General features: G+C 37.2%; 1 protein-coding gene across 5 annotated transcripts in view; it reads right to left on the reverse strand.

Annotated features, from left to right (window-relative positions):
* Positions 1–4,510: 4,510 nt before the first annotated feature.
* The window catches only part of EXOC1 (exocyst complex component 1), a 67,097-nt gene continuing 57,862 nt past the window's right edge, over positions 4,511–13,745 (reverse strand). For 2 of the 5 annotated variants that reach the window (XM_004382887.2, XM_023737326.1), the window contains exons 17-19: positions 10,233–10,432; positions 7,370–7,564; positions 4,516–5,399 (exon numbers count right to left, since the gene is read on the reverse strand). In XM_004382887.2, the coding sequence (XP_004382944.1) occupies positions 5,247–5,399; positions 7,370–7,564; positions 10,233–10,432 (548 nt within the window). In that variant the 3' untranslated portion in view covers positions 4,516–5,246. Of the gene's footprint in view, positions 5,400–7,369; positions 7,565–10,232; positions 10,433–13,745 lie in introns of all 5 variants that reach the window. The other 3 variants (XM_023737325.1, XM_023737324.1, XM_004382888.2) reach the window with 3 other exon arrangements.

The raw sequence follows: 13,745 nt of genomic DNA on the forward strand, positions 1-13,745 counted from the left end.
GGAAACCCAGGATGGAGAAGGGGAGAGTATTGACACATCACAAGGATTGCAACCAATGTCACAGAAAAATCTGTGTATAAATTGTTGAATGAGAAACTGATTTGCTCTGTAAACTTTCACCTAAAGCACAACTGAAAACCAAAAGTATTATAATTAAAGCAGTGGTATACTGGTACAGTGATAAACAGACCAGTGGAACAAAACTGAGAGCCCAGAAACAGACCCATGCAAATATGAACTCTTGCTTTGTTACAGATGTGGCATGGCAAATCGGCGAGGAGAAGATAGATTTGGAATAAATGTTACTGGGACAATTGGTTGTCAGAGGAGAGCTGCCTATAGGGTTTCCAAAGCTGAAGTCTTATGGAAGCAAACTGCCACCAGAACACAAATGCTTCTGGAAGACGCATAAGTTAATACAATCACTTAAACAATTTGACATTATGTAGTAAAGTTAAAGATGTGTGTAACCTGTGACTCAGCAATTCCACTGGCAGGTATGTGCACCAAAGCGTGACCCTAATTGCACATTAGAACCATCTGGCGTGCTTGTAAGATACAGCTAGCTGCCTGGACCCACCTGCAGACAAAAACTCCAATTGATCCATGTTGGGGGCCTGGCATCTATTGTTTTTAAAAGCTCCCCACTGATTCTGGTACTGAATGAGTATTGAGAACCACTTTCAGAAAGACTCGGGTACTTAGGCATCAGCATATGTTCCTTTTTTTTTTTTTTTTTTGAGTATAGACTTTTTAAAACAATTTTTCCCATACAAAAATTTATATATAACATTGTTATGTGACTCGAATTGTTCTCCCCATACTGTGACAGCATACTTCTCCTTTCCATCCCTGATTTCCCATGTCCATTCAACCAGCTCCTAACCCTCTCCGCCTTCGCATCTCACCTCCAGAGAGAAGCTGCCCGTTTAGTCTCTTGTATCTACTTTAGCTAAGGGGCATATTCCTCACAAGTATCATTTTATCTCCCAGAGTCCAGTCCAATCCCTGTCTGAAGAGTTGGCTTCGGAAATTGTTTTAGTTCTGGGCTGATAGAAAATCCAGGGGCCATGCTTTCCGGGGTTCCTCCGGTCTCAGTCAGAACATTAAGTCTCGTCTTACTAGAATTTGATCTCTGCACCTTTCTCCTGCTCCATCCAGGACTCTCTGTTGTATTCCCTGTCAGGGCGGTCATTGGTGGTAGCTGGGTACCATTTAGTACCTCTGGCCTCAGGCTGATGAAGTCTCTGGTTTATGTGGCCCTTTCTGTCTCTTGGGCTAATACTTTCCTTGTGTCTTTGGTGTTCTTCATTCTGCTTTACTCCAGGTGGTTGGGACCATTTAATGCATCTTTGATGGCCACTTGCAAGCTTTTAAGACCCCAGATGCCAGTCACCAAAGTAGGATGCAGAACATTTTCTTAATAAGTTTTGTTATGCCAGTTGACCTAGATGTCCCCTGAAAGCATGCTCCCCGGACCCCTACCCCTGCTACTCTGTCCCTCAAAGTGTTTGATTGTATTCAGGAAGCTTCTTAGCTTTGGTTTAGTCCCGTTGTGCTGACTTCCCCTGTAGTGTGTGCTGTCTTTCCCTTCACCTAAGATAATTCTTATCTACTATCTCCTTCCTGCCTTCTTGTTCTTGCTTTTGGCCAGGTGTCTTAGTTATCTAGTGCTGCTATAACAGAAATACCACAAGTGGATGTCTTCAACAAACAGAAATTTATTCTCTCACAGTCTGGGAGGCTAGAAGTCCGAATTCAGGGCGTCAGCTCCAGGGGAAGGCTTTCTGTGTCGGCACTAGGGGAGGGTCGTTGTCACCAATCTTCCCCTGGTCTAGGAGCTTCTCAGTGCGGGGACCTTAAGTTGAAAGACATGCTCATCTCCTGGTTTTTCATTCTTGGTAGCATGAGGTCTCCCTGTCTCTCTGCTCACTTCTCTCTTTTATATCTCAAAAGAGATTGACTCAAGATACAACCTAGTCTTACAGATTGAGTCCTGCCTCATTACATAGCTGCTTCTAATTCTGCCTCATTAACATCATAGAGGTAGGATTTACAACACAGGAAAATCACATCAGATGACAAAATGGAGGACAGTCACACAATACTGGGAATCATGGCCTAGCCAAGTTGACACACATTTTGGGGGGACACAAGTCAATCTATAACAGCAGGTGTTGCCCATTTGGTCTCATTTGCGTGATAAACTAAGAAGCACCTTCCTCACATGTGTTATTGTTTTATAAACCTATGTAATCTCTGGTTGAAGGGCGAACTTTGGGAGTGACTTCAATTCTGAGTTACAAGGGTGTCTGGGGGTCATAGTCTCAGGGTTCCTCCAGTCGGGGTCAGATCAGTAAGTCTGATCTTTTTTTTAGTGAATTTGAATGTTTGTTCTACATTTTCCTCCTGCTCTGTCTAGTACCCTCTATTGTGATCTCTGTCAGAGCGATCAGTGGTGGCAGCCAGGCACCATCCAGTTGTTCTGGGCTCAGGCTGGTGAAGGCTGTGGTATTTGTGGTCCATTAGTCCTTTGGACTAACATTTCTCTTGTGTCTTTGGTTTTCTTCATTCTACTTTGCTCCAGACAAGATAGGACCAGTAGATGCATCTTAGATGGCCGCTAGAAAGCTTTTAAGACCGTAGATGCTACTCACCAGTCGGATGTAGAACACTTTCCTTATGAGCTGTTATGCCACTTGACTTAGATGTCCCCGGAGACCATGGTCCCCAGCCCTCAACCCAGCAACTCGGTTCCTCAGGGTGTTTGAATGTGTCTGTGAAGCTTCCACGACTTTGCCTTGGTCACATTGTACTGACTTCCCTTGTACTATGTTCTTTCCCTTCACCAAAGTTAACTTGTCTACTATCTAATTAGTGATTTCCTGTCCCCACCCCTCCTTTCCCTCATAACCATTGAAGTTTTTTTTTTTTTTTTCTGTGTGTAAACCGTTTCTTGGGTTTTTATAATAGTGGTCTCATACAATATTTTTCCTTTTGTGATTGACTTATTTCACTTAGCTTAAGGTCCTCCAGATTTATCCATGTTGTACGATGTTTCACAGATTCATCATTGTTCCTTAATCATTGCATAGTATTCCATTTTGTGTCTGTACCATAATTTATCCATTCATCTGCTGATGGGCACTTAGGTTGTTTCCATCTTTTTGGTATTGAGAATAATGCTGCAGTGAACATAGGTGAGCAAGTGTCTATTAGTGTGACAGCTCTTATTTCTCTGGAATATATTCCTAGGAGTGAGATGGCTGGATCATATGGTATTTCTGGGTTTTTAAGGAAACGCCATTTCGTTTTCCATAGTGGTTGTACCATTTTACATTCTCACCAGCAGTGCCTAAGAGTTGCAGTCTCCCTGCAACCTCTCCAACATTTGATTTTTTGATTAGTGCCAGTATTGTCGAGGTGAGATGGTATATCATTGTAGTTTTGATTTTCCTCTCTAATGGCTAATGATCACGAGCATTTTCTCATGTGCCTGAATGTCTTCTTTGGTGAAGTGTCTGTTTATATCCTTTGCTCATTTTTAAACTGGATTGTTTTATTGTTGCAGTGTTGCAGTATCTTAGGGATTTTAGAGATTAGACCCTTGTTGGGTATGTTGTAGCCAAAAAATTTTTCCCAGTCTGTTCTCTTTTGATTTTTTGTGAAGTCCTTTGATGAGTGTGTTTAATTTTTAGGAGATCCTAGTTTTATCTAGTTTATCTTCTGGTGCTTGTACATTTGTTAGTTATGGTTTGTATCCTATTTGTGCCATATATTATGGCCCCTAAATTTTTTCCTCCATGATCTTTAGGTTTTATATTTAGGTCTTAAATCCATTTTGTATCAGTTTTTATGTATGGTGTGAGGTATGGGTCCTGTTTAATTTTTTTACAGATGGACATCCAGTTCTGCCAGCACCATTTATTAGACTGTCTTTTCCCCATTTAATGGCCTTTGTTGAAGATCAGTTGACTGTAGGTGGATGGATTTACATCTGGGTTCTGCTTTATTTATATTCTTCATAAGGCAACTCCTTCCATCTTGCTCTTCAAGAGTGTCTTGGTTATTAGCATTTTGTTCCTTCAGATACATTTTTAAAATCAGTTTGTCAAGTTCCACAGAAACAAAACAAAATGAAAAACTGTTCTGTTTCCACTGGACTTGCATTGAATCCGTTTGGAAATAACTGGCCTTTCTACCATGTTGTGTTCTTATCTGGAAACATGAAATATTCCACCACTGTATTTAAAAAAAATCAACCAACCAGTTGCTATTGAGTTGACTCTGACTCAAAGTGACCCCATGTGTGTCAGAGTAGACCTGTGCTCCAGAGGGTTTTCAATGGCTGAATTTTTGTAAGTAGACTGCCAGACCTTTCTTCTGAGGTGCCTCTGGGTAGACTCAAACCTCCAACCTTTCAGTAAGCAGCCATGCAGGTTAACTGTTTGCACCACCCAGGGTCTCCTTCACTTACTTTACTTTTAATAGTTTTAAAATTTTCTCCATAAATGTCTTATGCTTATTTTGTTAAATTTTCTTAATAAATATTAACTATATTTGATATTATAAATGGTATCTTTTTTTATTGCACTTATAAGTGTTTTCTGGTGTATGGACATGCAATTAATTTTGTACACTGATCTGTAAAAGCTTACTTTTATACAGAAGGTAGCTCATAAGAGACTGAAGAGTAATATTAGCAAGTGTAACTTTTTTGAAAATTTCTTTATTGGCAGTCACTGCTACACAGTCACATAATCCTCAAAATCCAGGTTTACAACTGGTTATCACATGAGCTTCCTTATCCATATACACATTAGTTAGACATAGGGGAAAAAACAATTCTGTACAATATTATAGTAGTTACATGATTTATAATAGTACTAGAGAATTAGTGAAAGCTGTAAGAACTCCCAATGCTTTATATATACGGTAACAACTCTCAAACACAAGAAGCTAGGCAAAAAAGGAAACTTTTCTGTTCAGTCATAAAAAAATGCTAGCAGCATTTTATGATGAGATAAATGCTTTCAGTTAGTACACAACCTATTGGCCAAATAAAACGGCCATTCAGGTTTGTACTTTTGTACTTAATTATTTGTAGTATGGTATTACCCATTTATCTAACATTTAATACATAAAAGTTTAAGTCTCAGTTCTCAAAGCAGTAGCTTGTTATTTTTGAATAGTGTCTGGTATACTCAGAGTGCTTTATTAGTTTATCATTTCTTCTTTCATAATGTTTAGTGGGACTGTGCAATGCTGGAGCAATAATCCAAAATGTCCTGAATCGTAAATTCCATTGTAACACCAGACCCAGGATAACAGCGAGCTATCAAGCCTTCAAAGTGCTTGTATTGGCGTATAAATTCATCTTGCATGGAGTGCCACACCACCTTAAAGAAAAAAAAAAGCCATTAAACCATGAATAGAAATAATACACAATCACGTATATAGAAATAGCGTCAAGACATATCCTAAGAATTTGGCATAGTGTAGTGGTTAAGAACATGCATTCTGGAGTCAGAATCCTAGTGTCTTCCACTTAAAGATTTGTGATCTTGAGTATGTTTATCATGGCTCTGTCTCAAATTCTTCTTCATCTGTAAACTGGAGTAATAAGGTTCTTGTGAGGCTTAAATGAGTGAATGCATGATAAGTGCTTAGAACAGTGTTTGACACAAGTGAGTGCTTAAGTTTTAGCTATTATTATATCTGCTCCCATATCTAACCCGTGTTATTTCACAATTATGTATGCAACTAACACTAGTAATTAAATGAAATGCAACAGTTAATGCTTACACTTCATTTCAGATAAAAGTTAAAAAATTTCCTTATCTAAAACTGGTTATGCAAAACACTGCTGTGGAGGACACCAAGGTAAGTGTCAGACCCAGCATCTGCAATCAAGGAATTTATAATCTAGCAGTGGAGACTAATATATAGACAACTATCTGGTGGCACAGTGGTTAAGCGCTACAGCTGCTAACCAAAAGGTCAGCAGTTCAAATCCGCCAGCCGCTCCTTGGAAACCCTATGAGGCAGTTCTACTCTGTCCTATAGGGTTGCTATAAGTCAGAATTGACTCAGTGGCAATGGGTTTTTTTTTTTTTGGTATCAAGACAGAAAGAAGCCCTGGTGGTGCAAATGGTTAAGTGCTTAGCTGCTAACTAAAGGTTGGTGGTTAGAACACACCAGCAGCTCTGAGGGAGAAAGAGCTGGTGATCTGCTCCCATAACGATTACAGCCTAGGAAACCCTACGGGGCAGTTCTACTCTGTCATATAGGTCACTGTGAGACAGAACTGACTCCATGACACACAACACTAGCATCATTAAGACAATCTGATACACTCATTAACGTTAATAGTTAATAGATTATATTTCTTGAAGCTTTCTCTACATCAGCACAGTACAAAGTGCTTAATGACAACCTGGTGAGGGTGGGTACTATGATCATCATCCCTATCCAACAGTTGAGGAAATGTATTCTTTCAGGTTTTTTTCTCGCTACATTTCATAAATCCTAAATTCGTGTCATCTTAGACTTATCACTATTCCCTAAACAATATTAACACTTTTTGCTTTTCATCTTTTAGCTCATGCTATTTCTTCCACTTAGAATGCTACTCTCCCTACTTTAACTGTTAAAATACTACCTGATTTTCTGAGGCTAACACAAAAGCAATATCCTTCATGAAGCCCTCCATGATATCAGAATTACTCTCATTCATTTCTGGGCCTGTCAGTATGGTTTATAAAGCATGATGGCTCCACTCGGCGTTTACATCTGGCTCCACCGCTTGTTAGCAATGGGATCGTGGTCATATTGCTTAATCCCTCTGAGCTTTGGTTTTCTCATCTATAAAATGGCAATAACAGTAACAGTAGTGCCCACTGTATGAGAGATGTATTATTTCCACTTTTCAAGTAAGGAGGTTGAGTCTCAAAAAGATTAAGTCACTGGCCCAAAGTCACACATACAGCTTTCTGCAGCTAGACTATGAACCCATTCTAACTGCAACTGCCATGCTCAGAACCACTCCATTGTACTGTACTCTATACCATTTATTTCCCCTAAAATCTGAACAACCAAACACCAAAAACCTCACCACAATAAAAATACAAGATAAGCAGGAACAACCATGTAAACTTACGTAAATATTATTTCTTTCTTCCTTACAATTCATGACTCTAGTCTGTAATTTATGGAACTTTTCTCCTACATTCAAATTAGAAAACCTGTAGCATTTCTAGAAGAATATTTTGGAGAAAAGTAATATATGTAAGGGTCTTCAAGTTCTTTCCTAAGTATAAATTTTAATGGCTGTATAATACTACATATAATGACAAAGAACTAAGCATACCTGAAGTAAGTTCTCCTCTTCACACAAATGTTTATCAACCTTCTTGTAGAGGTTATCTAGACCTTTTTTCACTTCCTTTCCAGGATACTCTTTAATAACTTTACGAAGTTCTTGTTTGTTAAATGCAAGTTGGTAGCTTACTTCCTCCTCTCTTATACCTTGTGCTACACGAGCTTCAACACCTTCAAAGAAATGCTTCAAGGACATGAAAAGAAATAATGGCTAAAAACTGCTCTTATGATCACTTAAATTAAAAAAAAAAATCTGGTTATAAAATAGTACATATTCAATGTATAAAAGCCACTGTTAACATTTTAGAGTCTCTCTAATCTTTTGATGTATGAGTACACAGATGAGATTATAATTTTATATCCTGCATTTTTCCATTTAATATATTTTTTCCTAAGTAAAAATTTAAATTGCTGCAAAATATTCCACCCCATGAGTACAGTATTGGATATTTAATATTTTTGCATTTTTATCTATTATAAATATAGCTATCATAAATATCTTTTGGACATAAGTATTGACCCACATTGTGATCACATTCTAGCAAAATTTCTAGGACTATTTAATTACTCAGTTGAGGAATATGACTTCAAGTATTCTGAAGACTCTTCATATATACACATTGCTTCCCAGGAAAAGTTCAATCAACTTATATTTTTATCAATGGTGTATGAGAACGCTACCTTACCCGTACCATCATCAGCAAACAATCCTTGCCATTTCGACAAGGTAAGAAAGTTTATGTGTTGTTTTATTTCACAATTCTTTGGTTATAAATGAAATTAACATGGTTTCACAGATTTAGTAGTGATTCACAACCCTTGCCCATTTATACATTGGGTTCTTAGAGCTTTTCTTATTGATTTTAAAGAGATCTTTTACATTAAATATACTGATTGTTTATGGTTACAAATATTCTATTCAAGTTGTTTTTTTAGGTATATGTGTCTTCTTAATTAGGGAGAAGTTAAAATTTTTATGTAGATAAAAATCTCTCTTTACTTTCTATTGCTTTTAAGACTTGCACAGTTCTGACCCTTGGGGGGCCCTGGGTGTCACAATGATTAAGCACTGAACTACTAACTGAAAGGCTGGCAGTTCAGTCCTACTCAGAGGCGCCTCGAAAGTAAGGCCTGGCAGTCTGCTTCTGGAAAGTCACGATCTTGAAAACCCTCTGGAGTACTTCTATGCTACACACATGGGGTCGCCATGAGTTAGCAGCAACTAACAACAATATTCCTTCTGGAGATCAGGAGTATTGTTAGCTCATTTTCTTCCAGCTTTTTAATGTTCTTCATCTTTAACATGCAGCCCTTTAATTTTCCACCCCCACCCCAAGTAATTTTCCTAAAACCACTTACTGAGTAATCCATCCATTTCCTACTAATTTGTGATGATTCCTTTATCCTGTATTAAATTCTTATATATATATTAGGATCTATTTGAAAATTACTTAAACAGCTTTATTGACTGGCATGCCTATACTTGTACACTATACAACAGAATTTAATACCACTAAGCCCAAATCCTGGAGCCCTGGTGGTGCAGTGGTTATGAGCTCGGCTGCTAACCAAAAGGTGGGCAGTTCGGATCTACCAGCTGCTCCTTGGAAACCCTATGGGGCAGTTCTACTCTGTCCTATAGGGTTGCTAAGAGTTGGAATCGAGCTGATGGCAGTGGGCTTAGGCTTGGCTAAGCCCAATTCCTTCTCATTACTATTATCTAAAATTTTCTTAGCAATTATTATTTATTTTTCATTAAATTATTATTTTTTCAATAAGTTTATTCCTGGTGCTTTTGTTCTCTATGTGAGCTTCTAACTGGTCATTACTGACATACAGGAAAGAAATTGGTTTTTACGTATTTTTTTGAATCCTGCCACTGTACTGGAGAACAATAATTTCAACCTGTCATATACAGGTAATGATAATCTTGCCTCTTCTTTCTGTAGCTCTTATTTATGTTTCATGTCTTATTGTATTGACCACAGCTTCTACAAAAATATTAGATAATAAAGGATCTAACAAAGTTTTTTATTTAAATTTGATTTAAAAGGAAATGCCTCTAATGTTACAGTCAAGTACCATACAGGCTTCAGGTTTGAGGTAGGCCATTTACCTTATTAATGGAATGTTTGTCTATTCTTAAGTTTATAAGGAATTGGTTCTACATTTGACTGGCTATCTTTTAATTATTTCTTTGAACTGTTGATACAATATACATATACTCTATTTGACTCTAATTTCAAGTTAAAAACTTACGAAAGATGACTAGTCACATTTTGGACAAAGTTAGAATGGTCCCTTTATGCTTTCACTATGTTAAGTCCTCTAAAATCACCATTTCTTAATTGTAATTATCAGATTTGCTCTAGGAAATGACCCGTCAGGGAAAAAAAAAAGGAAAAGTCAACAAACAAAGCAATTTTTGGTTTCCTCTTATCTTGAAAACATTTTTGAAAACTTTACTTGAACTATGGATAAAGGTTGAGTACACATGATGTAAGAAACGGGTGAGGGACTGATATAATAAAAAAAAGCCTCATCTAGGTTCATACCCCAGCTTTGCTACTTATAAGCTATTATAACTTCAAGCAAGTTTGTTTCTTCATTTATAAGATGAGAATAATACTATCTTTCCTCACATTATTTTTTATAGGAATTAAAAGAAATAACGTATATAAAGAATCTAGCCAGTGTCTCACACACCAGCAGTTTCAATAACTGAGTCCCTTCTCCCATATCCCCCTGTACCGATACATGAGCAGATTTAAGATAAATGTCTGTAGTGTTATTCATATGTAAACAGATGTATTTAGAACCAGGAAAAACAAACTGATTGAAAATATACTTACATTTAGTTTTTCAAGTGGCTGTCCTAAAGAGTAAATGACATAAGACTGAAGATGATCTGTGTATTTTTGTTTGGCTTCTTTTTTTTCAGCTTCTAGACATGAGATTTTCAAACGAGAGAGAGTTGCAAAAATATGGTGAAAATTTTCCATCATAACAACATCCCTGGGGGTCTTCTGGCTTTCATTTGCTACTTTCTCCACTAAAATAAAAACAGAAAAAAAAATAAAACAACATCTCTGATATGACTACATTTAGCTATGAAATATTTATATGATTGATTTCTTTTTCATTTGTAAGTTTAAGAATTAAGCACATTTCTGGACACTAATAAAATATACTATACTGGAGAATTCTTCACATCCACCTAAACCTAATAAAGAATCACCCTAAAATAGTATCATGTATATATGGAGGTAGCATTTCAAATCAGTGGGGGAAATGATGTATTATTCAAATGTATTAGGACAACCAGCTGGCCCTTCTGAATACACTAAATTGAGATTCTTATTTTATATCTTTTAGCAAACCAAATTCTAAATTGCTTGAGCATTCAAGATGTAATGAACAACAACAAAAAACAAACAAACAAACAAACAGCAACAACAAAAAACTCCAGCTGCCACAGAGTCCATTCTGACTTGTGGCAACACCATGTGTGTCAGAACAGAACTATGCTTCACAGGGTTTCAATGGCTTATTTTTTGGAAGTTGACTGCCAGGCCTTTCTTCTAAGGTACCTCTGGGTGGACTCAAACTTCCAATTTTTCCATCAGCAGCCAAGCACGTTAACTGTTTGCACCACCCAGGTACTCCAAACAAATAAATAAGCAAATAAAATCATAACTACTAAAGAAATTACAGATAATTTATTAAAAAGTTATTTTGTGATAGTGTGGCCTTTCTAAACATGGCCCAAACCTAAAGGAAAGGTGGGTAATTCTGACATAAATTCTGAAAACTCTTATACAGAAAGACACTGTCAACAAAATTAAAAGCAAACTGGAACAGTATCTTTGTGGAACACTAATGATAAAGGGTCAACAATCTTTTTATATGAACTTTCAGAGAAAAAGATCAACACATCAATAGGGGAGAAATGGGCAAAGGATATGAATGGTAATTAGCAAAAGAAGAAATACAACTGGTCAAGAAAATGTTCAAGCACTCTAGTAACCAATGAAATGTAAATGTGAATGTTTCAAAATGACTGTATACTTTATAGCCAATGTTTCAAAATGACTGTATACTTTATAGCCTATCAGGATGACAAAGAATAAAAACACTGATAATAACCTAGTAATATCCAGCATTGGTATGTGTGGGAGGGAAACTTCTACTGACTGCTTGTGGCACTAAACTGGTATAACCTTTCTGAGTGGCAATCTGGCAAAATCCTTGAGAAAACATATAAATCCTTTGACCCAGTAATTCAATTTTTAGTGATTTCCTCTAAGGGAATTATCAGACAAGTAGGCAAAGACGTATACAGGAAACTAGAAATAAATTAAATGTGTATTAATAGCAGATTTGGTAAATAAATAATGATACATGGAATACTATAAATTATTAAAAATGATTATGGTTATCTGCATTTATTGACAAGGAAAGACACTAGGATTATACAGTCTAGCGGGTTCCAAAATCATATGTAAGGTATGATAAAATTTTTAGATTAAAGAATACACACACACACACACACACTAACCCCCACTGTATATTTATCTATCAATCGCAGTAGTAGAGGAAGAGAAACATATTGAAAAGTCTAGAAGGATAAAAATTAATGTTATCTCTGCACAGTGAGATTATAGGTGATCTTAATTTTTTTCTTGATTTTTTAAAATCTATTTTCTGATGGGGCCGGGGCATAGTAAGCATACAGAGCCCTGGTGGCATAGTGGTTAAGGCTTGGATGCTAACCAAAAGGTTGGCAGTTCAAATCCTCTGTCCTATAGGGTCACTATGAGTCATAATCGACTGGACAGCAACAGGGTTTTTTTTTTTTTTTTGGTGAGTGTATACTACTGTACAACCAGATAAAGTAAAGCTACTTTTTTTTTTGTTAGCACAGGAAAGTAGCTTTTACTACTTACAAAAAGCAGCAGACAGCACACCAGAATAAATGTAGATCCATTTTTAAGCTAGTCCCTCCTTGACTTGAAAAGGCTGTCTGGGCAGAGATGATGACTCTTCTGTGCATACCCCACATTGTACCATAGGTAAGAGACTCAAAGGGCCTTCCTTAAGCCAATTCTCCCTGGCTAGGTAGACTAGTTAGGTGGGATGGAAAGCTCTGCTACATGTGTGCCATAGGTGAGGGATTCCAAGTCTCTCCCCTAGACATTTTTATACCTCAAAGCCTACGTGACTGACTACATGGAGCTCAATATAGATTTTCCCACTTGACCATCTGAAGGGGGAGGTGGTTAGACACTTTGGGCACCTAGCCTGGAATTGCATCTTTTTAACCCTGCTGACAAACATCAGGCCTGGGGCGGGGGGGGTGGTTTGTTCTGAGGCTAAGATGCTAGCAGGGGGAGGAACGGGGAAGACCATAGCTGTTGGGCTGGTCTGAAGGACTGCCTCCTCACACTAGGCCATAAAGTATTTATTTATGCATCTTCCCATGTCTCTCCCACATCTCCCACCAAGCCCTCTAACCAGTTTCCCTCACAGTGACTTACTAGCTCCAAACCATTTCTAAGGAGCCCTGGAGGTGCAGTGGTTAAGAGTTTGGCTGCTAACCAAAAGGTTGGCAGTTCAAATCCACCAGCTGCTCCTTGGAAACCCTATGGGGCAGTTCTATTCTGTCCTACAGGGTCACTATGAGTTTGAATCAACTCGATGGCAACCATACTTCAGTATTTCTAAACTAAAGTATAGCTACTTTGAATAAAAAAAATCAAGCATACAAACATTCAATCATGACATTTATCTATCTTTTCCCTAGATTTGCTTCTACTAAAAGTGTGTTACAGTGAGACAATTCCACTTCCTGTCAATTTTTCAGCTTTTACAATTCCAGAATATATGCAGATTGCTCATGTCAAATTAAATGACACATCCAAACTGTTTCTGTAACTTAATAGTGGGATCTGACACAGGAAGAGAATGAATGATAGTATTTTAAAATCTAAATAAAGTCTAAAAAAGACTAAAGAAGCCATCTAATTTACTCCTTCATGTAACAAATATGAAAACTGAGGACTGAAAAGGTGAACTGATTTGCTTAATGTTACACAGACACCACTGCACATTATAGCTGGAAGTCTCTTGTTAAATGCAAATGTTATCTGGGAGGTCAATTTTGTGTTAATAATATGATTTTCAATTTTACATAGTGATACACCCATATAAGACTTAAAATATAAGTACTTGTTTATGACTATGAACAGATTGTATTTACTGCTTGTTTTCCAAATTTAAGAAATCTTTAATTTCAGAAAGCCTGAAAAACAAAGACCGTAGAATATGGAATTAACGAACATTTCTATCCCCCAATTTCCAAGTGA

The sequence above is a fragment of the Trichechus manatus genome, unplaced genomic scaffold, assembly GCF_000243295.1.
Source record: "Trichechus manatus latirostris isolate Lorelei unplaced genomic scaffold, TriManLat1.0 scaffold00101, whole genome shotgun sequence".
Classification (NCBI taxonomy): Eukaryota; Metazoa; Chordata; class Mammalia; order Sirenia; family Trichechidae; genus Trichechus; species Trichechus manatus.